General features: G+C 44.0%; 1 protein-coding gene across 2 annotated transcripts; it reads right to left on the bottom strand.

The window, feature by feature from the left end:
- Positions 1–733: 733 nt before the first annotated feature.
- Positions 734–6287, bottom strand: LOC100831401 (ABC transporter G family member 11). 2 transcript variants are annotated; one of them, XM_003580932.4, is made up of 8 exons: positions 5782–6287; positions 3114–3196; positions 2543–3007; positions 2356–2439; positions 2114–2239; positions 1805–1993; positions 1625–1711; positions 734–1532 (listed from the first exon to the last, which is right to left on the bottom strand). In XM_003580932.4, exons 1-8 carry the CDS (start codon positions 6218–6220, stop codon positions 909–911), a joined length of 2097 nt encoding a protein of 698 aa, XP_003580980.1. In that variant the 5' UTR covers positions 6221–6287; the 3' UTR covers positions 734–908. The 2 variants fall into 2 exon arrangements, with proteins under 2 accessions (XP_003580980.1, XP_014751478.1); XM_014895992.2 differs by having other exon boundaries at positions 909–1532; positions 3114–3226; positions 5782–5919.
- Between the last annotated feature and the right edge of the window lie 18111 nt (positions 6288–24398).

Below are 24398 nucleotides of genomic sequence, written 5' to 3' on the forward strand. Positions count from 1 at the left end.
TTGCTTATTACATAACTCTCTCTGTCCCATATTAAGTGTCGCAACTTTGTCCTAAAATGCGTCTACATACATGCGTATCTACACAAAGTTTCGACACCTAATATTATGATGGGCAAGGAGTAGTTATTATTGACTTATTTTTTGTAGTTCTCAGATCTGTCACACTTTCTTGGATCTTGGTAACTTTGAGCAGTTCTGTATCCACTTGAGAAATGAAAACTGCAGCAGCACTCCAATCAGGTAAATTTGCAGCTTTCCTAGTTGTTGTTTTTTTAGATTACCAGCATTAGTTTTAAATCATGCACAACCAGGTCCAACAGGTAGGGAGCTAGGCACCCTGCCGTGCAATTTCTGCTAGCTTGGTAATTGATTTTCACTAGGTTCGGCCTTTACGAGTATTGTGATCTATATTTGGGGTATTCTTTCATGTAGCACTCCTTTGGTACTTGAGCAACCACAGATATACGTTTCTAAGATTAAGTCCCATTTTAGTAAATTTCAGATTTCCCTTTTAAAGATAAATTCAAACTCGTGACTATTGATCAGCTTGCCTGTCCTTCATCCCTCGATAGGTGAGCTCCATAGTTATAAAATAAAAAAAGTATATATTATGGAAGTTCTTTTCGAAACACGTACATGATTTAAGTATCCAAATTTTAGAAATTTGACTCCATCCCTGTCCAAACTAACATAGCCTTTACATAATCTAAGGGCTAAGGGAGGGAATAACATCAACTGGACAATTGACTCCATGGCATTTAAAATGGGGTTAACGAATTTCACATATTTTGTCAATCTACATGCGGATTCGGAACATTCTTCCTCCTAAGAAGATTATTTGTCAACATTCAGTCCTGGTACATAAACGCAAACGTGTCCTTATACTTTACAGAAAAGAAAATATACCATTACACTTTAACTATTAGACATCTTTTCATGGGTTTTGCAATCTCAGAAACCTTTATAATAACCAGAAAGAGGACCCTATAGATGACGATCATTGCAAATAATATCGCAAGATCCACCCACTTAGAGTAACCCAACTCCACTTGTAAGTTGTTCTTCAAGATATACTGGCCAGTAATGTTGATCCTTCTAGCACCAGCAAGATCTTGAAATACCAGACCTATGAACTCATTCTTGTACAGCCCTTGAGATGCATACTTGTGGTAGGATATAAAGTAGGTTGGGTACTTCCATACTGGTTTTGGGAGGTCAGCTGGAAGCCTGAAGAAACCCGCATTTAGCATCAGCAACCCTTGCACTCCAGATCCTGTGATGATACCCAGGAGGAAATCGGGCACAATGGCTGCAACAATCATCATTAGACCCTCGACCAACATCATGCTTGCCCAAATGGTTGCAGCAAAGTACACAAAGTGGTCTATTCCTCTCTGAAGCCCTGTTAGGTAATATGCTATTGCAGCAGGTAGTATTGAGATGAAGCCCAAGTATGGAATTGATGAGACCGTGTTGGCTATTACAAATTCAGTAGCTCTATAGTGTCCACTGAGCCGCTCTTTCTCAAATATCTACAGTAACAAATGAGTCATTTATCACAAAATTGTTCAATTTTTTTTATAGATTTGATAATAAGACAAAAACATAATGTTCGATCCCATGCCTTCATATCCTCGACAAATGATGGGAATCCTCCTATTGCCATCATTGTCAAGAAGGTTGATGTGAACATAAGCATGGATGCCCGTGCCTAAATGGTCGAGAAATAAGGTTCGAGTGTCATTACTACTCAATACTCATTGCTTTCAGTGCTGTATCGTTTAAATTTGAAACTACCACTTACTTGGATTGATGCATAAGTGTGACCAATATTGAAGTAGATGGTCCCAATGGATAGACAGAGGGCGATGTAGATAGCAAATCGCAACCAATAATATCCCAAGTCTCTGTGCATGTTAATGAATGACCTTTTAGTTAGGATAACTGATTTGGTCAAGAACGAAGCTTGCTTTTTCTTCTTTACAGAAGCACTCTGCAAAAGAATACACAATAGTAATTAATGAGGAAAACAGAAATGAATGTACGCGACATATGTAATTTCTGAAACTCAACCAGATATACCCAATCTTGGTCAAGGAAGAAGAAATTAAACCTGTATAATTGTTTTTGTTGCTTCCGTTTTGGTTCTTAAAGTACCAAGAGAGCTGGAAGAATTGACTAAGGTTTGGATTACTTCGGCAGCACGTGGCAAATTTATAGTAGATCCTTCCTCGGATTCCTATGCAAACATGGTGTATATATGCGTTCAAGTTAACTTCATGTGGAGTTGATAGCAAAAAAGAAAAGAAAACTTCATGTGGAGTTGAAACCTTCAGAGATGAGTTTAATTTGTACCTCAAAGTCTGTGTTTATCATCCTTAAGAAGTGATCGGATGGATTCATCCTCATTGGGCATGGGAAGCCATTATCATCGAAGAACTACAAGTCATATTTATACACCCAAATGAGCATCCATGTTTCCTCTGCACCTTTTGCATTATTGAATCAAATTTGTTCCAATTTTATAATTAATATAGCTAACCTCTATTGCTTTTGAAGCAGGACCGAAGTAGACCGTCCTCCCCTTGGCCAAGAGGCAGAGGCCATGGAAGAGCTCGAAAACCTCCGTGCTGGGCTGATGCACGGCAGCGATGACCGTCATCCCTTCCCTTCCGGCGATCCCGGCGATGCGGCTCATGACATGGTACGAAGCGGCGCTGTCGAGTCCGCTGGTGGGCTCGTCGAGGAAGATGAGTGCTGGCGACGACAGCAGCTCCATGCAGATGCTGACCCGCTTCCGCTGGCCGCCGCTGATGCCCTTGCACGCGCGGCCACTGATCCGGGTCCCCGACACGCCGGCGAGCCCCATGTTCTGGATAGCGTTGTCGGCGCGCGACCGCTTCTCTGCGGGCGACATGGAGTCCGGCAGCTGGAGCTGAGCCGAGTAGTGCACGGCCTCAGCCACGGTCAGTGTCGCCATCAGCGTGTTCTCTTGCGTCACATAGGCCTATAAAATTCATTGCATTGCATTTGCATGCAGGCATGTAGTTGGGAGTTTATTACTGTAGTTTTGGACCTCTGTCAATTAAAAGCGATCTCAAATGGGAACTTACTGAGGTCCGGAATGCAAGCTTGTTGTCACGGACACCATTGATTAGAATGTCTCCTCTCCTCTTCATGTTGGGTCCGAGTCGTCCTGTTTAAGCATACGGATATGAATGTGCAGCTGCAGCGCATATATATGTGCCTCAGTTTCCTCGAGGGATTAATTAATCAAGAATATCAATCAGTGGCGCCACCTTAATTTGTTCATTTTTTTGAGTTATTACACCAGATGTTAGATTCGAGGGAGGAATGCGAACACGTATATTCTGATTTGGCATTAATTATGTAGAAATATCTTCATTCAGTATACAAATTTTACTTTAGCCGCACAACAAACGAATATTGTGATCGTTATAACTTACAAAAACAACACGTGGGTTGGAGTATATTTAATTACTAGTGAGCTTGTGCGACGTCGTTGCACGTCTCCAGACAACTTTTTTGAATTCTGTCATTTTTATATGATGAATTCCTTATTTTTAAGCCAAAATGCTAAAGTTAGGCCTCCAAAAATGCCCACATTTTTTTCATAAAATCATCAAATCTGAACCATGATGACCTTAAAAAAGCATGCACCCTAACAAATTGAAGTCGAATCAATCTCATTCAAACATAGAAATTTTTCAAAATCATCAAATGTGAACCAAATAAGGATACATGATCAAGGTTTACAACCGAATTTCCAAGAAAAAGTTGCATACGATGAACCCAAACTCTAAGTTACGCTTCGCTCAAACTACGATTGTACTCCAGTAAGACCACATTTTTAAAATAAATAGTGTGCCCTACTTGACTCAGGATGGGAAACAACGACAAGCATTTGGAATTCTCAAGCCACTATTACCATAACACATCCTAGTACAAAGATATTTTCAGATATTAGAAATCCAAATGCTCAATCATTTATACCCAATCACTTAAGTTTCACCGGATGCTAAAAGTATGACTCATACAATTCATATACTCAAGAAACAATAAACTGTAGCACATAAAGTTTGAAACTTATGTTTGATTCTAGAATAACCAAACTGGCAAACAATAGGTCAGTTAAACCATAATCTGCACGGATGAGGTGTTGAAAATATATATGGTAACACTAAATTAAAATAGAGAAAAAATAATGAGGTTGACCATTCCAATTCAGATTACTAGTGTTGGAGTATATTTAATTATGTACTACTCCTATATAGCACTAGATGATTATTAGGTCAACATAGCTTTTCTTTTGTTTTCCTAGCTAACAAATGTACTTTTGTTTCGGTATGTGTCCTTTTTTTTTATCAACTGTTACTTAATTTGTGAAACACGATGAAAACACAAGACCAATATCATGCTGGTGTCAGTGCTATGGGGAGCATATTAATCGAAAGAACTCTTTCGCGTTCGTCCGCCTGGCACGGACAATTTCGACTGGGCACGTGGTTTCGTTGGCTTCCTCATTTCAAGTGGAGCACCGCTCGCCAGGCTTTGTAAGGGAGTGCTGCTCTACGGATTGGGAAATAAACCAGTTGCGTGCATGTTGATAGCGACCTTTGTGTTAAAAGCCATACCTGTTTGCTGAAATAGTTGGCCGGTTGTTGTTGCATCTTTTGCCCAAAATTCTAAAAGATCGGAAGTTTTGAAGTCTTTTTAGAAATCTTGATCGAAAATTTCTTTGGGAAAATTTAAATGATTCTCTCACAAAGTTTTCAAAGTTCGTTTAGAAAATTTTCAAGGTTCACCTAGAAAAATTCAAATGCCCGTTTGAAAAATTAAAAGGCTCGTATAGAAAATTTAAAAGTTCATGTATAAGTTTCTTTGGAAAACTTTAAATTATTCTCTCAGAAAGTTTTGAAAGTTCCTTTAGAAAAGTTTGAAGGTTTGCCTAGAAAAAATGTTAAAAGTCTGTTTGAAAAATTGAAAGGTTTGTATAGAAAGTTTAAAGTTTGTCTACAAATTTTAAAAGTTCATCTAACTTTTCAAAAATTCTTTGGAAATTAATGATTAATTCTCTCACGAAGTTTTGAAAATTTTGAAGGTTCGTATAGAAAATTTAGAAGTTTGTCAACATTTTTTTTGAAAGTTCATCTTTTTTTAAGAGTTATTAGGAGAAATTGAAAGTTTACAAAGTTTTTAAAAATATTTAGAGTTCTTTTAGAAATTGGACACTTCGTTTAGAAAACTTGAAAGTCCTGTTAAATTAATTGCAAGCTATGACATCAATATTGTTTAGTTTAAAGTAGCTGTTGCATTTTGCTTTTCCCGTACAGATTACCAAAAAGGCATGAAGGACCACGCTTGAGGCTCCATGTTGGAAAGAGACATTTTTGGCATCTAGCGCATGCAAAGGGCTGGTGAGGGTCACGCATGCAAAGAAAAACACAGTTTAGGTAAATTGGGACGTTGTCGGGAGTTCTAGTCACAAGTTTCCGGTCTAGACAAAACAAACTGTTTAGAATAGTGTATTTTACCAACTAGAATGAGTGCAAACTTACCACATCTGTGTATATATCCATATATGCATGCAAATTAACTTAATTAGCAGCAACTTTTTTTTTACAGATATGACGAGTCTACACAAACTGTTTTGTTTTTTACAGATCAGTTACACAAACATTACCAACTAGAATGAGTGCAATTTTATACAACATCTCTGTACATATACACACATATATGCATGCAAATTAACTTAATTACCAGCCAAGGCGTCAAGCAGGGTAGTTTTGCCAGAGCCGGAAGGGCCCATGAGAGCCAGCAGCTCCCCGGGGCGCGCCTGCCCGCTAAGCCCATCCAGGATCAAGGAGACCTCTGACGATGATCCCCCGCTAACGGCAGTCACAGATAAGTCCTCCCACGTCAGGAACATCGTCGTCTCAGGACAGGAAGACTTGGTCTCGTCGTCTCTCCGGGCGCCGGCGGTGGTCTCGACGCCATCGAAGTTTCCTGCCACAGCATCATTCTTCGGCGGGCCGACGGGCAGTGGCGCGAAGAAGACGGAGCTAGAAAGGCATGCCGTCAAGCCGCACCATGGATCAGCCGTGGCGGCGGCTGTGCTGCTGGACGCCGACGTCGACCAAAGTGGCCCGCTGGGGCTCGGCGTCGGAGCCCATCTCGGCAGTGGCGACGACGCTGCCATATAGCCTGCCTCTCTGGTAATCAAGGTAGCATCCACGAGATAGCTAGCATCTATATGCACTCGTCGCATGGACCGCTGCTGGATATATAGGGGAGTCCAAATTAGCTGTACTAGTAGCATGGTCCTACCTCCGTCCCATGTGAGGTACGCATTATTCCTATTAATCATTAATTTAACTACGGAGTAAAAACAATGTAAATTTAATGATTAAACATTTATATTATTAAAAAAAAATTCAATGACAAATCTAATGGTGTATTTTTTGTACACTATAATACATATTTAATTAACTAAATTGATGATCTACCAATACGTGGGAGCGGTACTCACACTGCATACTTTTTTTTAGATGGATACTCTGTTTTGCCATACTCTTTTAAAAAAAATTCATACAGATTTTAAGGCAAGTCATTAAAAGGGTATTGCTTTTTTGTAATTATCGTACGTTTAAAATATATACTACCGTACGTTCCTGTGCAACTATATTATAAGGTCCGTTGAAACTAGTTAGAAAATAACTACTTCCTTAGCAGGTCGTGGAATAATCTAACTACTCCCTCCGGCCGGAATTACTTGTCGAAATATTACATGTATTTAAACGCTTTTTACACATAGATACATTCGTATTTGGGCAAATTTGAGACAAGTAATACGTACCGGTCGGAGGGAGTAACACAGTTTTTCGCACGTGACACTCTTTAATTTATCTATCTATATATAAGGTATGTCTGCTACAACCAGTCGTGCACTGTCTCACACTGGCATATGCACCGATTAATTGCAGGCAGTGCAACTCTACAACCGTTCAAAATATAACTTCCCTGTATGTGCAATACAATTTGGAAAAACACCATGTTACAATGAAGGTGTACTGCGTTGCAATCCGATATGTCATTTATATATATGGAAGTAGGTAAATGTAGAGGTGATTGGTCAATAGTCAATAAATGTGTCGGTGGGTCGCTCCGTCCTTGTTGTGTGTGAAAAAAAATTAAGTTCGGACCATGCATTAACCAAGTGATAAGGACATAGCACGAAGGTTTAGATTTCGATTCCAGAAAATTTTATGGTAACCATCATTGGAACGTTTAAAATGTGTGTCCTTGTATTTTTAGAGGGAGATAAGGAGAGTATTTATTAAACGAGGATTTATCAACTTTTTCAGTAGTGCAACGGCCTTGCCAGTACGTGGACATCAGCACGTTCTCTCGCGCCACCAGCGATAGGGGCCTTTCATTTCTTCATTGCATGCATGATGTATGTTGTTGGGGGTTGTTAGTTACACGCTATTGTCGAGGGTTAATTTACTAGCTATAATCAATTAAATCCCGGACGTAAACATACCGGGAGTTTGTCATGGTAACCATTGATTAAATGAATGTCCCCTCATGTTGGTCCGAGTTAGTCGTCCTTTTAAAGCAAGTAGAGTACTCCTATATATGGATACGCATGCGGTGCTACTACTCAGTTTTCTTGAGGGATTAATCGAAACAACGACTCATGTTGACGGCAAGTCGATCGGCAATGAATATGATTTGGAATGGAGGCGGCTAAGGGAGTAATAAACAGAATGATAGTGAAATCCTACATGCTCTCTGGCACCACTAATATAAATCACAGTTAAAATCATGCATCGACGGTTTAGCTCTCCGTCGCTAGACAACATGTAGGGACATTAGTCCGACGACCAAGACATCCTATCGTATTTACAAACAGTGCTCGCGTGATTAGTATGCCAATGTGTGCAGCGAACTGAATAACATAACATTCACATATTACCAAAATGAAGTCTTGCATAAAGGAGACTATTATGGTTAAATTAGTTTATATCATGCCTCAAGGGGCTAAATAACAACGAAGTCTCCAAAGGAAACATTAATCAAGATAACTCGCGGACTCATTGGTCGAAATCCCCAACCCTATGATTCGGGTAGCACTTTGTGAGCAATCAGGTAGTAATGAATCTCATTAGTCTCCCAGCTGAATGATTCGGGTATGCTTTCCTGTTGCTCTTTCATTTAATTATCTCTTGTATCCAACAAAAAGTACTATTTGTCGGTTCATCTCATTTTGTTGCTTATTATACACTCTCCTGAACTGAACCTATACTGCAGTAGCCTGCTCCTTTCATAGTAGCAGATTCGCTTGGTAACTGTTCCTATTCGGTTATATCAACTCTTTGGCCAAAAGTTTGAAATTTCTGAATGGACATATTTGAGAAGAAAATAGGGGTGTGGGAAGAGAGAATGTGAAGGAAGTTTTGCGGATTTTGGTCCAAATAATATCTGCTCTCTTCCCGCAAAGTATAGAATTTTGTCTCGCAAAAAGGAAAAACTTTCATAATTCGTGTTTTGTTCTATAGATTGGTAGAAATCTTGTTTTGTGGACATCAAAGGAGAACGCAGAGTTGTCTAATCTGAAGAACCAGTGTTATATCGTGCCTTGTTGTACTGACCGGAACTGCTTCTTCCATCTACTTTGGGAACAAGTACTTCCTCCGTCCAACAAAGTTAGGATGTCTTAATTTTGATCAAATTTGAATGCATCTATACGCTAAGTCATGTCTAAATACATCCAAGTTTTGACAAACTTGAAACATCTTTTGTTGGACGGAGAAAGTAATGTTAGTTAGTCAATGGTATTTTATTATCTTATCGTGGGTGGTCTGATCTCTCTTTGTGAACTGAAAAGTAAACCTTCTGCTGTCATGAAATTATGAAATGGATTTGGTTGATGCGTGTGTCCTTGCCTTGTTCTGAGGAGTCTTATTAGGGATGTAACCGGCGGCTTAAACGGCACCGCGAAGCCCGCCTGGCATGCATTTTAGTGTGTTTTGGTACTGAGTTCTGCCATTATACGTGTCCGCATGCTTGACTGGTGCCTAAACGGACACTAAACAGGCTTAAACGGGCGGCCGTTTACATCATGATGGATTTGAATTGATGACACTATTACAAAACGGTGCATATGTGACGAAACATCAGTGACGGGCCTTTCGCGCCCGTCACTGATGACTGTCATCAGTTACGGGCCTTTCGTGCCCGTCACTGATGACCGTCATTAGTGACGGTCGCGTCCCTGCCCGTCACTGATGACCCCTTATCAGTAACAGGCGCGGTACCCCCGTCACTGATGATCAATCATCAGTCACGGGCTCGGGAGGCCCGTCACCAATGGTTTAATGCGAAAAATAACAAAATTCAGAAAAGCACACATCAGTGGCGGGCTCAATATCAGGGCCCGCCATTGATGAGCCTTGAAGACCTTTGAAGACTGAAAAAATCATAACTAATTCATAAAAAATCATAAAAATGTGATTCTTTTTGCTAAAGTCTTAGTTTTTCTTGCTTGACATGATGGAATAATAATATCATATGTTAACATTTGAAAAATGACTTGTGTGGTACAATTTTGTAGTTTCCCACAGTTGAGTTTATGATTTAAGCCAAATGATCAAAGTTTTGTCCATTTCCATGTCTTAATTCATGATAATGTATCCATTTTTTGCACATAGGTGTATATTACCATTCCAAACAGTGTTGCCAAAGAAATGTACAAATGTTTGGTTGAAAAACGTATTTTGGTTATATCTAAATGCAAAAAGTGAGGTGTTTTGTGAAACAACTACAATTAATATGGTTCAAATAACACCTATCCAATTTTCACATAAAGTAGACCGTATTCATAAATTTATAGGCCAATTATAAGTTATAAAATACTTGTATTTTATACTAAGCAAGAAAATACAAAAAAAATCATGTTGTGACGGGTCCTATAGCTATGCCCGCCACGAATGCTTATATGGGCCAGCCCAACTTATTTGAGACCCAGAACCAACCCCATTGCGTATATAATACAACCTAACCCTAACCCCCACTCCTCTTTCTCCCTGCCGCCGCCACCTCCCTCCCTCACTTCTGCCCGATTTCTCCTCCTTCCTTTCCCCAGTCCACACACATCCATCTCTCCCTCTCCTTTCTTCTCCTTCCTCTCTCCCAGCCCGAGCAGTTGCCGCGCCGTGCTCCTCTCTCTCCCAGCACGCCCGGTTCTCCTCCTCCCTCCCTAGAGCGCCCGGTTCTCATCCTCCCTCCCCAAAGTGCCCGATTCCCCTCTCTCCCAGACCGGTTCTCCACCTCCCCGTCTCGATCTCCACCTCCCCATCGCGGATCCGGGCCGGAGGCCACCGGATCCGGCCTATCTTCTCCTCCCGCGCGCGTCCCCCTCCCTCGAGCAACGAGCGAGCGGCGGCGGCGGCATCTCCAGCGAGCGGTGGCATGGGTTAGGTTTGGGCTGCAGTGGGTTGCGTTCGGGACTAGCTAGGGTTCTTTTTTTCCTTGTGTTTCATCCAATCTTTGGATCTTGATGTGAACCAATGCCATATTTCTTGATCTGATTTGTGTCCAAGCTAGGGTTCTTGATCTGATTTGTGTCCATGTTGTGTGTTCGATCATCTCTATTCATCGATTCGTTGTTGGCCGGGGAGATCTACGAGTTTTGGGCTGCCTGCGGATGCCGGCGACGGGGAACGAGCAAGGATGCCTGCTCCTGAGGCATGGGCATGGCGACGGGAACGTGCGGGCTGGGCCAACGCCCAGCCTTTTTTTTTAAATGTGAAAAATGATATCAGTGTCGGTCTCTACAAGGACCCGCCACTGATGTGCATAACATCAGCAACGGGCTGACCGCCCGTCAGTGATGTACCCCACATTAGTGACAGGAAGTTAGTGACGGGCGGTCTGCCCGTTACTGATAGCTATTTTTGACCGTTACTGATAAACATTTTTGTAGTAGTGACACTAGTGTGTGCGTGTCAGAATTGAGAACACATTGATTCTCTTTGTTTCTGTGAGCTTGTTCTGATGGTAAAAGTAGAGCATTCTAATTGGATAAACCCTGAGCTATTCATTAAAAAGCCCCAAGATGCGGTATTTGCCGACAAATCAAAACAAAAATGAAAGGTAAATGTGTGGTTGCAGATCAAGTGGAAAATGTACCGGAAAATCCTCACCTTCCGAAGCAAACAAATGAAAATGAATTGGGCATTAGGAATTATGTACAGTAACCATGGACTAGGGAATGACAGAGAAGGGCAGCCGGCGATTTGGAGCAGGGGGAACAGGATGATGGGACAAGTGTCAGCTACCGAGAGATCTGAAGCAGAATCAAACAGCAACTGACGGATTTGGTGGTAGGATTTGGGGAAAGTTAGCAGCGATGAACTAGGGTTTCTAAGTAAAAACAGAAGGTAAAGTGCGGAAAGTAAAAGGAACACGGAAAATAGTGTTTCTCTTCTTGCTTCATTCTTCGCAGCAGGGGATTATATACTTGCGAATGCTACTGTTCTTGAATGTATGGTAGTAGATACAGTGGGAAGGATGAATCACATTCAAATTACAGATTAGGGTTTTATGCCATTTAAATCATAACTAATTATTTAGAAGTCCTTTTTGAATGAAACCAGTGCCCAAAATTTTGTTTTAATGTCCTCTGTCCAATGGGACAGAGAAATAAATGCTTTGAATTAATCTATTTGGCTGATGCTAATAAAACCTCATTTTAGGGTTTAAACCCTAGCCTTTGCAATTTATTTAAAAGCCCTAATTGCATGTGCTTAATTATCAATGTTTTGGATCAATAGATCACCCAAATAAAACCAACCCACTCATGTCACATGATTTGCATCGCATCATGGCATACATATTTTTTGTCATGTTTGTATTGTGTGTTTATGTATATGTTTGTTGATTGTATAGTATTCTCGGAGAGTGAACTGTGTGACTGTGAAGAGTGTCTGAATACCAACTACTATCGAGGCAAGTTCACTTTGATCATTCACCTATTACTTTATTATGCACTAGATTTTATTAGTTGCATTGTTAGGATTATTATTGTATCTATGGTAGCTATGATCGGTCCTACTAGTATTGGATACCTTTGTCATGACCCTCACCACCAATTGCCATCGTAGTAGTAAAATGCTATGCTATGATAATATACGAGGGTGGTATTATTACAAATATGATACTATTGAATTACAATATGATTTTCCTAGTGTATGGCAAAACAAGTAATTCAATGAATCGTCCTGGGTGGGCTGCTTTGAGTTTTCGGATGTCGTGACGTTAGGTCCATTTCTATGGGGCCCGCTGAGTCGTCTCTCCGTGTGATTCGGGAGCGTCCATGGTCGCCTCCCCGTGCGATTCGGGGAGCGCCTGCGTCACAATGTGGGATGCCACCCGGGATAACCAGAGACTGGACTAGTTTCCTGTTTAGTAGCTTCCAGTACAACCACATGGTATTATGGGCTCTGCCAGGATGGATGTAAGAAATATGAACCTGGATCCAAGGTGACATCGGTATGTAGCAGTGTAGGTTGGAACGCGTCCCTCAGGTGGTCTGGGGGAATATGTTCTGAAAATTCCTGTAATCGATGCCGTTGCTACTCTACCCTGAGGACAGCAAGGGATTAACACGTCGATTTCTTGTGGGTAAAGTGTACCACCTCTCGAGAGTGTCAAACTAAGTACTTAGCCGTGTCCCCGGTTACGGACAATTATGAGCAACTAGATATTGGAGCTGTAAGGAAAGTCTCACTCATTCCAATTTCCTAATAAAACGAATGGATTGAACTGGGTAGGAGCATTGATGTTTCTACTCAATGTGCATAGGTTAATAGGAGCATGGGTGTTTCTACCCCGTGTCCAATAGAATTCAAAACTATTTGCCTAAAAATGGTAGGATTTGAATAATGATACTTTTATGCAAAATGGCCAAACCCCACTTAGCCAAACTATGCATGTACTTGGTAGGTCCTTTATAACTCTGGTGAGCTTGCCAATACATTCAAATGTATTGACCACGTAGTGGCTGCAATTAATAATGCAGGTGAAACTGACGAAGAGTGAGGTTCGTCGATATTTCTCTGGGTCATGTGTTTACATTCCAACATGCTCTCTCCTCTGGGAGTAGATGAGGCCCTTTTTCTCTACTTTTTCGCTGCAGCTTCGTGACACTTTGTTATCATGGTTTTGAACATTATTTGTTTATGCTGGCCTAGGAGGTCATGCAAGTTTGTAAGTACAATTTAAGTTCTGGATGATACGATGTAATAAAGTACTTTTGACCTTTGTACCTTGGTATTACATCTTGAACTGTGTGTGCTAGTGAGTCGATCCAGGGACTAGCGCAAGTAAGCACAGAGATCGAACCCTTGGTGAAGGGGGGATCGCTTCATTAGTCCTGGATATTCTTTTCCCGATTTGTACTGATGGGTTGTCTGTCTTGACGTACAGTTGGTTACGATGGAAGGTCGTATCATGGTTGTAACATCCCAATTTTCAAAACCCTCCATATGCATTGCATTTCATAAGCATCATGTCACCTTTGCATTATAATCACATTTAAAACCCTAAAGGTTAACTCAGAAAAACCCATTAACAAAGGTGCTTTTATTTGAATCTGGCTTTTCACCCTTCTTTTGTTAATTGCATTTTAACCCATGAGGGTTTTGGCATAAAAAGGAGTTTAGTGCAGTGTTAATGCTACCCCATATCTTGGTGTTTGAAACGGATTTGAAACTCAAAATATTTCATTAGCTATAAAGCCCTAAAGGCTAGTTTATAGGCAAAAAATTATTTTTAAATATTTTATTTTTGAGGGAATTCTTGTCCCAAGAGTTGAATCATATGAAGATATGATTTTACAAATCATGTTGCATTTTATTTGACTCGAATTGGAGCTTTAAATCAAAAGTTGTATTCAAAAGACAGAAAAATAGAAAAGGAGAAAAAAAAAGGGTAACCGGACCGACCCAACCGGGCCGGCCCATTTACCCGAGAGCAGCCGCAGCCCAGCTCCCGCGCGCCCGAGCCGCCCGTGCCACTGCCAGGCGGGCCCCACACATCAGCTCTTTCTTCCTTCCCCAACTACCTGAGCCGAATTCCACGCGCATGGCCGAGTCCACTCCGCGCACGCCTCCACTCCGAGTCCTTCGCACACATGACCCCAAAACCCTCTCCAAGCGCGTCGGTTTAAAGCCCCAACCCTCCCCTCTCTTTCCCCCCTAATCTCCCTCTCTATTGCGCCCCCAAACTGACGAATCACCACACCGAAATCCGCATCTTCCGCCGTCGTTTTCGAGCTCGTCGCCGGCTAACAGAGGGGTCCGAGCCGCCGCCGCTTACTTCCCCTTCTCCCCTTCCCCATTGCGCAACATCTAACACGCTTCCTCTTTCTTTTGGTTCACCGTAGGCCGCCGCCACCAAGCTTGTCAGAGCTCACCGCCGGCCGCCACCGTCCCGACGTCCTAGGCTTCACCACCGTCCACGCCGAGGAAGACCGTGGTCGCCATCGACTCCGCCTCGTCAAGCCGCACCCCTCTGTCTCCTTCCCGAATCCGGAGCCTCGCCGGACCGCCCGCGCCGCCGTCCCCCCGAAGCCGCCGCCGCCACCGAGCTTGCTGGAGACAGAGCCGCCGCCGGAGGTGAGCATGAACGCCCTCGCCTGTCCGATCTAGATCCCACGTCCAGGATTAGATCAGTAATCGAAGGGGTGTGGGCCAATATGGACCGCCCATCTTCTTTAAATCCGACGGCCTTGATTTATTCCCAACCCGAACTGGTACCGGCTAATAAAAACACACCACGTGTCACCCTTTTTAATAAAACCTTTTCTCGGCCGAAAATTAATTGGTAACTTTGCAGAAACCCTCGAAACTTCAAATGCTCGTATCTTTTAAATCGTTTGGCCAAAAATTATGATCCGCACCTTTCTGGAATCATCACAGCATGCAGAATCTTTTGGCACAGTTTAATTTTGATTTTGAACAACTTTAACAGAACCAATTTACAGAATGCTTAGTTATGGTTTAAAATTCATATGAATTGTTTTAAAATAATTTTGAACGTGTTAGCATGTTGTAAAATGTTTAAAGGTTATCCTCTGTCCATTAGGATCAGAGGGGAAAATATTTTGTATATAATCTTGCCACACCAAATTAATCTTGCTACATGCCTTATAAAAATCAAATAAGCTTTTAATTAAAGCTCACCTTTGTTTCGTACAAAGTAAATATTTTCTTATTAGTTTATAATATGTCCAAAACTTTTGTAAGGCTCTTTAAAACAGAAGCTAAACTTGTTAAGTTTAAAACCAACCTAAGTATGCATCATCATGACTATTGCATCATGGCATGTTTTTGTATTGAATGGCATGTTTATGTGTGTGTATTCTTTTATTTTAGATTGTTTGGAGTGTGAACCTTGTTGTTGCGAAGAGTGCGAGAACTACCACAACTTTGGACAAGGCAAGTTTCCCTTTGACCATCTTCCTAATAATTTTACTATGCACTAGTTATTTTATCAGTTGCATTAGGAATATTATTTGTATTTCTATGCTAGTTATGAATCACAGGTAGTATAGTTTTACCCTTGCCATTACCATGCTACCATTTGCCATCGAATGTAGTTGAATGCTAAGCTATGGTAGTATAGTGGGGGAATCATTACATCATGATAATGTTATGTATATGGAGAAATGAGATGTTTTATTAGAGTATGGCAAAACAATTAATTTAATGAACCATCCTGGGTGGACGGCGTTGAGGTTTTAGATGTTATGCGACGTCAGGTTCATTTCTTTGGGACCATTTCTATGAGTCGTCTCTCCATGGATTCGGGAGCGCCTGCGTCGCAAATGTGCAATGCCACCCGGGGTATCCAGAGACTGGACTAGTTTCCTATTTAGTAGCTTCCAGTACAACCACATGCTAAATGGGCTCTGGCTTGATCGAGTAAGTTGTATGAACGCAGATCCGAGGGATTGTGATGATGTAGCTGTGTAGGTGGGAGCGCGGGTCCCTCAGGCGGTTTGGTGAATTACTTCTGAAAGTCATGTAATCGATGCCGTTGCTACTCTACCCTGAGGACAGCAAGGAATTAACACGTCGATTTCTTGTGGGGATGTGAAAGCCATCTTTTTTGTTTGTTGTTTTGCTGATTTGTTGCTACGAGTTGTTGTATTTAGGGGAAGAACTCGCCCTGTCGTGGGGAAACCAGAAGTCCAAAAGAGGCTTTTTGGCAAGTCTTCTGCTTCTTCGTCGCATAGGTGTTGTTACATTGTGTTCTCAACTTTGCTGTTGGTGTTGTATTTGTCATTATGGACTTCGGTTTAAATTTAATTTTGCCTTTTCTTAGGTCTCCAAGCGAATGATGGTTTGCCATGTTGTTCTGATGTCTGTAGTGATTGTTCTGTGAGTTCTTCAACTGTGAATGATGTAGATGTTGAAGGCACTCTGGTCATGTATAATCGCGTAGTTATTGTGTTGTGGTTCTTTTTTTTATGGTACCTGGAGTGCATGTTGTAAGATGGACGTATCAATGTGATTGTGGTATTGTATCTTTGCAATGGTATGCTTGAATCGTGGTTGACTATTTCTGTGCGTACATATCATGATCATGCGAATCTATGGTTATGTGATATTCAACTGTAGTCGTTTTATCTAAGTTCTAGACTCTCATTGTGAGAAGGGAGATAGTTTTCGTACCTTTGTAATCAGTGTATAGTTCCTGTTGCCAATCAATTTCGTGGCGTGAATGGTTAAATGGTCTTCTTGATTGACATATTTGAAATGGGTACGCCGTTGGTGATGGCGATGCTATCGGTTGGCATCAGGGTTGCGTTGGTGGTGCCTGCAGGTTTTATGGTCAGGATGGAATCACTGCGAGCACTAAAGTTTCTCTAGCAAATGAAGATCACGTGGACTCACGCGAATTTGTCTCCATTGTTCCGTCGCTCCCACCTGTCCCGGTACCCGTGAACGCCCTGGTACCGTTGCCCGACAAGTTGCGGGGGAGCGATCTAATAGCTTCCCGGGTTCGCCCTTTCCGGGAAGCTGGCCTTGCGGGGTTTCATTAGTTGCGACCCACGCGTGCCGTGCCAGTGGGGGCCGTGAGCCATTGGTACGATAGGACTTTCCGGGTGTGGGCCGGCAACCTTGAGCTACCGGGCAGTATTGTCCTCGGTCGGTTGCCGGGTGACACCCTTCCGATGCGTGGGTCCCCAGTCCAAGCTGGAAACCTGGCCACGTAGGCCGCCGTTATGCATCCTCCCGTTGGATCGGGAGGGACGGATGTACGATCGCTGGCCCCGCTATTCTTCTGCGAGCAGGGAGGCCGTCCAAACTAATTACGGCGCTAAATGGCAGTTCAGATCTTGTGGATCTGTAATTTATACATGTGTAGCTTGTGTGCGTGGTTGTAGTGGGTTTCCGACCTGTAGCACTAGAGGCGAGGACGATTGTTGGGCTTGTCGTGAGTGAGCTGGACATCATACTGATCGTGTGGGCTTTCGGTCCATTATTAAAGAGACCTTTTGTTGTTTGATTTGTAGGTCGATTTTATGCTAATGTTTTTTTTCGTTATTATTGGACGTTTTACTTGCGGTTTATTTTTCTGAAAAGCAGTCGATGGCCAGGATCCATAATATTTTTCTTCGAGAGGCTCACGAATATCAGGATCTTTGACATTCTGTGATGTTGTGTGTGGATTGTGTGCCAATTGTTGCATTCATAGATGAGATCGTGTTGTCCCTTATCGATGGGCCTAAGTGCGTTGGTCCTGGAATATCTTATGAATGTTATGGGCTGTGACCCATTATTGGTAATTGGGCCAGTTAGATTGGACCACGGTGGGATCGATGCTATAAGTAGTTTGTCGATCGTTCTACGCCTTCCTTCACTCTTTACCTGTTCATTTCAGTCTTCATAGCTTCCTTGTTTTACCAAGTTTTTTGCCTATGCCTACTGGTTCAGGCCTAGCCCATGTCTCTACAAAAGAGCAAGTGCGCGAGTATACAGTGGCTTTGCATCCTATGGCTCCTACCTCTGTTCAAGTGCCCCATTCACAGTCACCGGTCGGAATGAAGAGAGACGTGATGCCTGTGATTTCCGGAGTGCATGTTGTCGCAGCTTCGCCGGCTCCGGCGCCTCCGACACCTGTGGCCTCTGGGATTTACATTGGCGGAAGTGCGCCGGCTTCGGTGCCTTCGAAGTTTCCACTGGCACAGCCTACTTCCGGGCCTTCTCAGCATATGACTACTATGCTAAGGTACTATCGATCTGTGGAGGGTGCTAGGTACGCGGAGTCAATGCTTGAGATAGGAGGCGTGCATGCGAATGCGACGGTACTTTCTTCGTACACAACTTGTTCTTATTGCTTTTTTCACTGGTTACAATGTTGGATTTTATCTTTGTCATTGTTCTTTGGATTATAAGCTATATGCATGCTTGATTTGTATAGTACATTTTTTTGATTTCTGATGGATTTGTGCCACGGCCGTGCGGGTTTTGTGTGAATCTTAGTCTTGGTGGAATGGATCTTGACCTATGCATTGCTTGTAGATCGGTTGTTCATGCAATATGCATGCCCCGAATGCTTGCAGACATTGGTTACTTTTCTGTGTATATATATTGCGAATTAAGGATTTACTTTTGAGAACAGCGAGATAGATCTTCTTTGAAAACAAACGGTTAATAGTTGTTTATGTGGCGTGCATGTCTTGCGTATTTACAAGAGTGACGTGTACTTTGATTTGGAGGGGGTTACACGTTGTGTTTTTGGGGTTTATCTTTCTTCTTTTAATCTGATTTTGTTGGGAAATGTGGCTATTCATGTAACTTTCCTCTTTGAGAGCATTATGATTTCAATAAATAAAAAATATACTGATGAAACAAACATGTGTGACTGCATAGTTGGTGTTCCAGAATTTCTTATCGCCTCATATTACACGTTTTTTTTAAACGAAATATGTTTTTTATGTATAAGGTCATACTTGGAAGTCCCCTTTCCACTTGTTTTGTTATACTGGAAAACCTACGTACGTGATGCCTGTTTTTTTTCTTTTTTTCTTTTTATTTTTGTGTGTCCATTAGTAATTGTAGTTTCTCCTGTAGATATATGTCTTGTTTCAGCTTAATAAAATGATCTTTGTACCATGCATTTTTGGTCCATCTAGGTCCTTCGTGTTTCTAGGATCTGGATTGCGAGGCAACTGATAACTGAACTGAAGTTATCTATATCGGAGGAAGGATTCAGTCATGAAGGCGAATTGGTAAAGACTTGGATGAAAGTACAAGTCCCACCGGTTGGACCTGGCATTCCTGTTAAGATAGAGGAGATAGTTAGTGATCTCACCTTAACACCAGAAGCTGCAGACGAGAGTCTTGGAGAGAAGATAATCGAGTGCTTTACAAGCAGAACGCAGATTATCATTGATGACATAAACCATGGGTTTTTCAAGGCCTTGAGATATTTTCATTCCTCTCTGAACTTCCATTCAGGCCATTTGCTTGCTGAGATGTGGCGTTTGCAGGAAGAAAATGCTTCGCTTTTGGCAGAGAATGCTTTGCTTTCGGCAAATAATACGAGATTTATTGCCCATTTGGCAAAGATTTGTTGCAATTTTGGTGCTTTGCTGCCTTTCTCATCAAAATCACCAGCGTTTGGTGGACTTGAAGTGCCTCCTGGAGTTATAACTTGCACAGGTAATACTCCTCCGTCTACTCGTCAGGAACTGCTAGCTGAGGAGCTGCTGCGCCTTTTTTTTGGGTACCAGGACCCGGAGGAGGAACAGCAGGCAAGTATATTAACTTAGCACGGTGCAGTTTCGTTTACGTGTCTGTTTCTTGCTGCAGCGTATCTGCTAACTCGATATGTTTCTGTTTTCTTTATATTGTATGGCACAGGTCAGTTGACAGGCGACCTGTAGGAAGCGAACTCACCTGCGGCGTGCAGTCGGCCTGTATGTAGCGAGTTCTTGCCTGCAATACAGCCATGGAACAATGGCCTCTGTTGGACTGTAGCTTTTGGTTGCGCCTGTTGATGTCCCGTCTAATGCAACACGTGGTGAGTCCCAGTGATGGCAAGTATATTTTGAGTGTTTTGCGAGCACGAAGATCTGTCAAGACTGATATGTGCAAGGCGATGGATTGTCTGTTCACGCTGTTTGACCGTAGGGTCTGTGTGGTCTGCTGTTGTGAAAGTAGAGATTGTATTTCTCTATAACGCCCGTCCATGCGCATAGTATTTAGTTGATGTGATAGGACGTATGTTAGTTGTTACTTTATGTATTGCTCGCTTGAGTAGTAATTTCATGTAGACTACTTGAGTATACATGGGTTTGTGTGAGTTGGTCTGTGTGGCCCAGCTACGGTGTCCACTGCTAATGACATTGTTTCTATCTGCGGTATGTTGTAAGGTTAGTATATGCAAGGAGCATATATGTGGTTAAGCTATCGTTGTGTAATGTAACAAGTGTAGTCACGGTGTGTTTATTTACATTACGATAGTGTTGGGTGAGTAAGTTAGATTTCTCGTTCTGTAGTTTTGTGTGTCGCGGATTCTATAATTGCATGCATGGTTTCCTTCCATGCATGGATCCTCGGATACAGCGAGCACTTTGGTGAGGTCAAGATGACGTGGTTGTACGCATATCAGCATCACGTGATCAGCGTCTGGTCATGTCATCTGAGATCACTCGTTGAGCAAAGAAAGGGGTCACTACAACAAAAAGGTGAGCAATCGTAAAAGTTTATATCCGACCCATCGGGTGCGCAGTAGAAGATTTTCTTCAGTGGAGGAGCCGATGGAACAAAAGAGCCTTTACAGAAAGGAGGATGGATTGAGTGCAATAATTTACATTGGGTGCATTGAGTGCGGCTATTTGTGATTGTTATCTGTTCTACCACGTGTTTCTAGCATTATCCGCACTGCCACGTACCTTCAATTTTATGACAACACGTGGTGATACACGTAACGGGACACACGGCATGCATGCATTTCAGGACATGCGGCAACATACTTAGTGGGACATGTTGCATCCATGCATGGGGGCAGGTTTTAGTGAACATATGGTACTGGTCGTGGATTACACAGGCTTGGGTTCCTATAAAAGCTATCTCCTTGCACTTTCGAATTCTACCTGGTTTGCCATCTCCGTCGGTCACGTAGTGTGTAGTATAAGATACAATAATGGCGGCTCAATTCGATGAAGTACAACAGCTTGGAGTTGATGAATATGATCTTTGTGTAACATGACATCGAAGAAGAAAATGACCATGCTGGGTCAGAAATGACCACGCCTCCAAAATCGAAAGGTACTTCTGTTTGAATTTGATTTCGAGACATATCGGTAGTTCTTTCGCAATGTTTATTCTTTGTTGGTTCGTATATTGTTAAGTTTTAGTGTATCGTCCAATGCGATAATCCTTCTCAGGTGATATAAAGAAAGTGCGTGTTAGCCGAAAATTGATATTAGGAGATGTACTACGTGTTTTACAAGCGGCTGAAGCATCGTACAACACAACATGCACTAAGAAAGGATTCTACACATTCGTCAAGACCACAGTAAGAAGAGGTTCACATGTCATTGACACGTGGATCTACAGTGATGGGCCTATGCGTTCTGCATACGATGCAGAGGAAGAAGCAGCTCAGAGAATGATCTGTTCACTCCAGAGGCGCATTGGATTCGAGGTGGACGATGTAAACTGGGATCAAAAAATTCGACTTCAACACACAAGGTACAATTGCGCTCGAGAACTGCGGGATGTGAGGGAAGAGGGCATTAGACTTAAACAAGTGATCAACCGAATGACACACGGATCAAAAGGCATGCTTCAAGAGCTAAAGGTTCTACACGAAATGGCATATTCGACGTGCTGCTTGGCGTTTAATGCCTATACTGCTACGACAACGAATATTGTGAGCGAGGTACATGGCAATACGGTTGAGCTCGAAGAGCAGGCTGAGAGAGCAATGACAGAAGCAAATGTTGCCTTTGACAAAGCTACATAAAGAAGTCGTATGTCTTATCACGACCTCCAATGCAAGTTTGTAGTTAGCTGTTTGTTAACTATTGTAATGTTCGAAGTGATTAGTAATTGTCGCGATGTATAAAAATAGTGTTGTTGTATTTCGTGTTTTATTTGCTATAGTGTTATGTATCTGGTGGCCTCACGGGTTCGCCCTTTCCGAGAAGCTGGCCTTGCAGGATTTCATCAGTTGCGACCCAAGCGCCGTGCCAATGGGGTCCGTGGGCCACTGGTAGGATAGTAGCTCCCTGGTGTTGGCCAGCAACCTTGAGCTACCGGGAAGTATTGTCCTCGGTCGGTTGCCGGGCTACGCCCTTCCGACGCGTGGGTCCCCAGGCCAAGCTGGAAACCCGGCCACGTAGGCCGCCATTACGCATCCTCCCGTCGGAACGGGAGGGACGGATGCACGATCGCTGGCCCCACTATTACTCTACGAGCAGGGAGTTATGGCCACGTCGCGCATATTGTCTTTATTCCTCCACATCTTTAGGGCACTTAATTATTGATCGTGGGCGGCGTCCGTTGCAATTCTGCCTGCCGGGTATAAATATCCAGGGGCGGTGTCACAAGGACTCCCCTCCGCCATTGCCCCTGCCATTGCCTCCACCGAGTCTCCAGCGCTCTAACTTCCAAAAAGTCTCCCACCTTTCTCCTCCCTCCCTCCGCCAATGGCACCCAAAGGTTCAGCACGTCCCAAGGGCGCCAGCAGCAAAGGGGAGAAGAGCGGCAAGAAGAAAATGTCAGAGCGCGAGCGCAGGGACAAGGAGAAGAGCGCCCATTTCGTGTTCTTCAAGCCCGGCTACAATGGCGAGGCTGTGGAGAAGCTGCGCTTGGCGGTGGCCACCAAGCACAACGAGCACGGCCGGACGCGCATCCTGCCCGTCGGGTCAGACCCCGGCGAGAATTACTACCGGGTATTCGTGAGGTTTATCCTCTCCGGGTTCGTGCCGCCGCACTCCCTTTTCCTCCATGCTATCCTCTCTGCGTACCGCTTGCAGCCGGTGCAGATTCACCCCACCTCTTTCTTCAAGCTCGCCGTCTTCCAATACCTTTGCGAAGCGTTCGTTGGGGTGATGCCGTCTGTGGCGTTGTTCCGCCACTACTACTATCCTCGTGTCAAGAAGGGCGAGGCCATGTTTTCCGGGGTCTCGTTCCGATTCCGGGACGGGCTCAAATCAGAATTCATCGTCACGGAGCACCGGAAGATCGAGGCGGAGTGGCGCGCGGACTGGTGCTGGCTCTACATCGAGGAGCACGACGATGCCTACACCAAGCCCACCGCGCTGCCGAAGAAGTCCCGTGACTGGCGGGACCGCGATGCCAGGGACGCCAAGCTCGCGCCGATCTGTGACAAGATCGTGGCGCTGCGGCGTGCGGGGCTCACGGATCTGGACATGGCCCGGAGCTTCATCGCGAGGCGCATCGCTCCGCTGCAGCACCGGACTCACCCAGTCTGGACCTACTCGGGGGAGAGCGACCGAATGAGGCTGCAACGAGGCGGGCTCACGAAGTCACGATGGAGCAGATCCGCACGTGGCTCAGGGGGATTACTGGTGACAACTCCCCCTTCGCGGGCTTCCTCCGGGTGTAACCGCGCTCCACGCGCATGTCGCCAACCCTGGAGCCAGCAACTATCCACCCTGCAACGAGTGCGGCATCATGGCAGGGACTCCGTCGAGCAGCCCTCCCCCACTACCAAGGGCCCGGACCGGGAAGCAACCGGTGGCCGAGAGCGAGGAGGAGGACGACTCAGACGGTGATTCTCAGGGGCCGGCAGGCGCCTCCGCTGGCCACGACGCCTCCCACGAGGTCGCCGACACCTCCGAGGACGAGGGGTCCCGGGGTGCCGACAGCCCCGCAGAAGGGGACAGCGACGACGACGATGTCATGCCTCTGTCCCGCCTACCTGCCGTGCAACGGAGCCAACGCAGGGGCAGCCCAGCGGCCCGGATCTCAGTGCCCGGCGCAATGGGGGGCTCGGGTGGTAGCGGGAGCGCTTCCCGCAGGGGGAATCTTCGCTAACCGCAGGCTGGTATTGAACCCAGCGAAGTAAGTTCTTTTCCATTAATCTGTGCTCTGTGTTTCCCTTGGCATTTTTTCGACGAATAATTCCTCTTGCTTCAGGCCGGCAGGAAAGAGGGGTCCGGTGAGCTCTCCACCAGCAACCTCGAGCAAGAAGCCACGCAGGTCGTGACGGGAGGCGCGGCGACGGCGGCAGCAGCAGGTGTGGGCAACACCGCCAGGGTTGCAAGCAAGCCGGCGGCCCCGGGAGCAGGTGCGCCCGGCAACCTGGTCGTGTACATTTCTCTC

Source organism: Brachypodium distachyon, chromosome 5 (assembly GCF_000005505.3).
Source record: "Brachypodium distachyon strain Bd21 chromosome 5, Brachypodium_distachyon_v3.0, whole genome shotgun sequence".
Classification (NCBI taxonomy): Eukaryota; Viridiplantae; Streptophyta; class Magnoliopsida; order Poales; family Poaceae; genus Brachypodium; species Brachypodium distachyon.

Excerpts from the sequence above, each read along its gene's own strand:
- LOC100831401 (XM_003580932.4), bottom strand. The coding sequence starts at position 6,220 with ATGGCAGCGTCGTCGCCACTGCCGAGATGGGCTCCGACGCCGAGCCCC. Across the intron at positions 3,197-5,781 it reads CCTGCTTGACGCCTTGGCTG|GACGACTCGGACCCAACATG; the intron begins GTAATTAAGTTA and ends ATGCTTAAACAG. Across the intron at positions 3,008-3,113 it reads AGCTTGCATTCCGGACCTCA|GCCTATGTGACGCAAGAGAA; the intron begins GTAAGTTCCCAT and ends TGAATTTTATAG.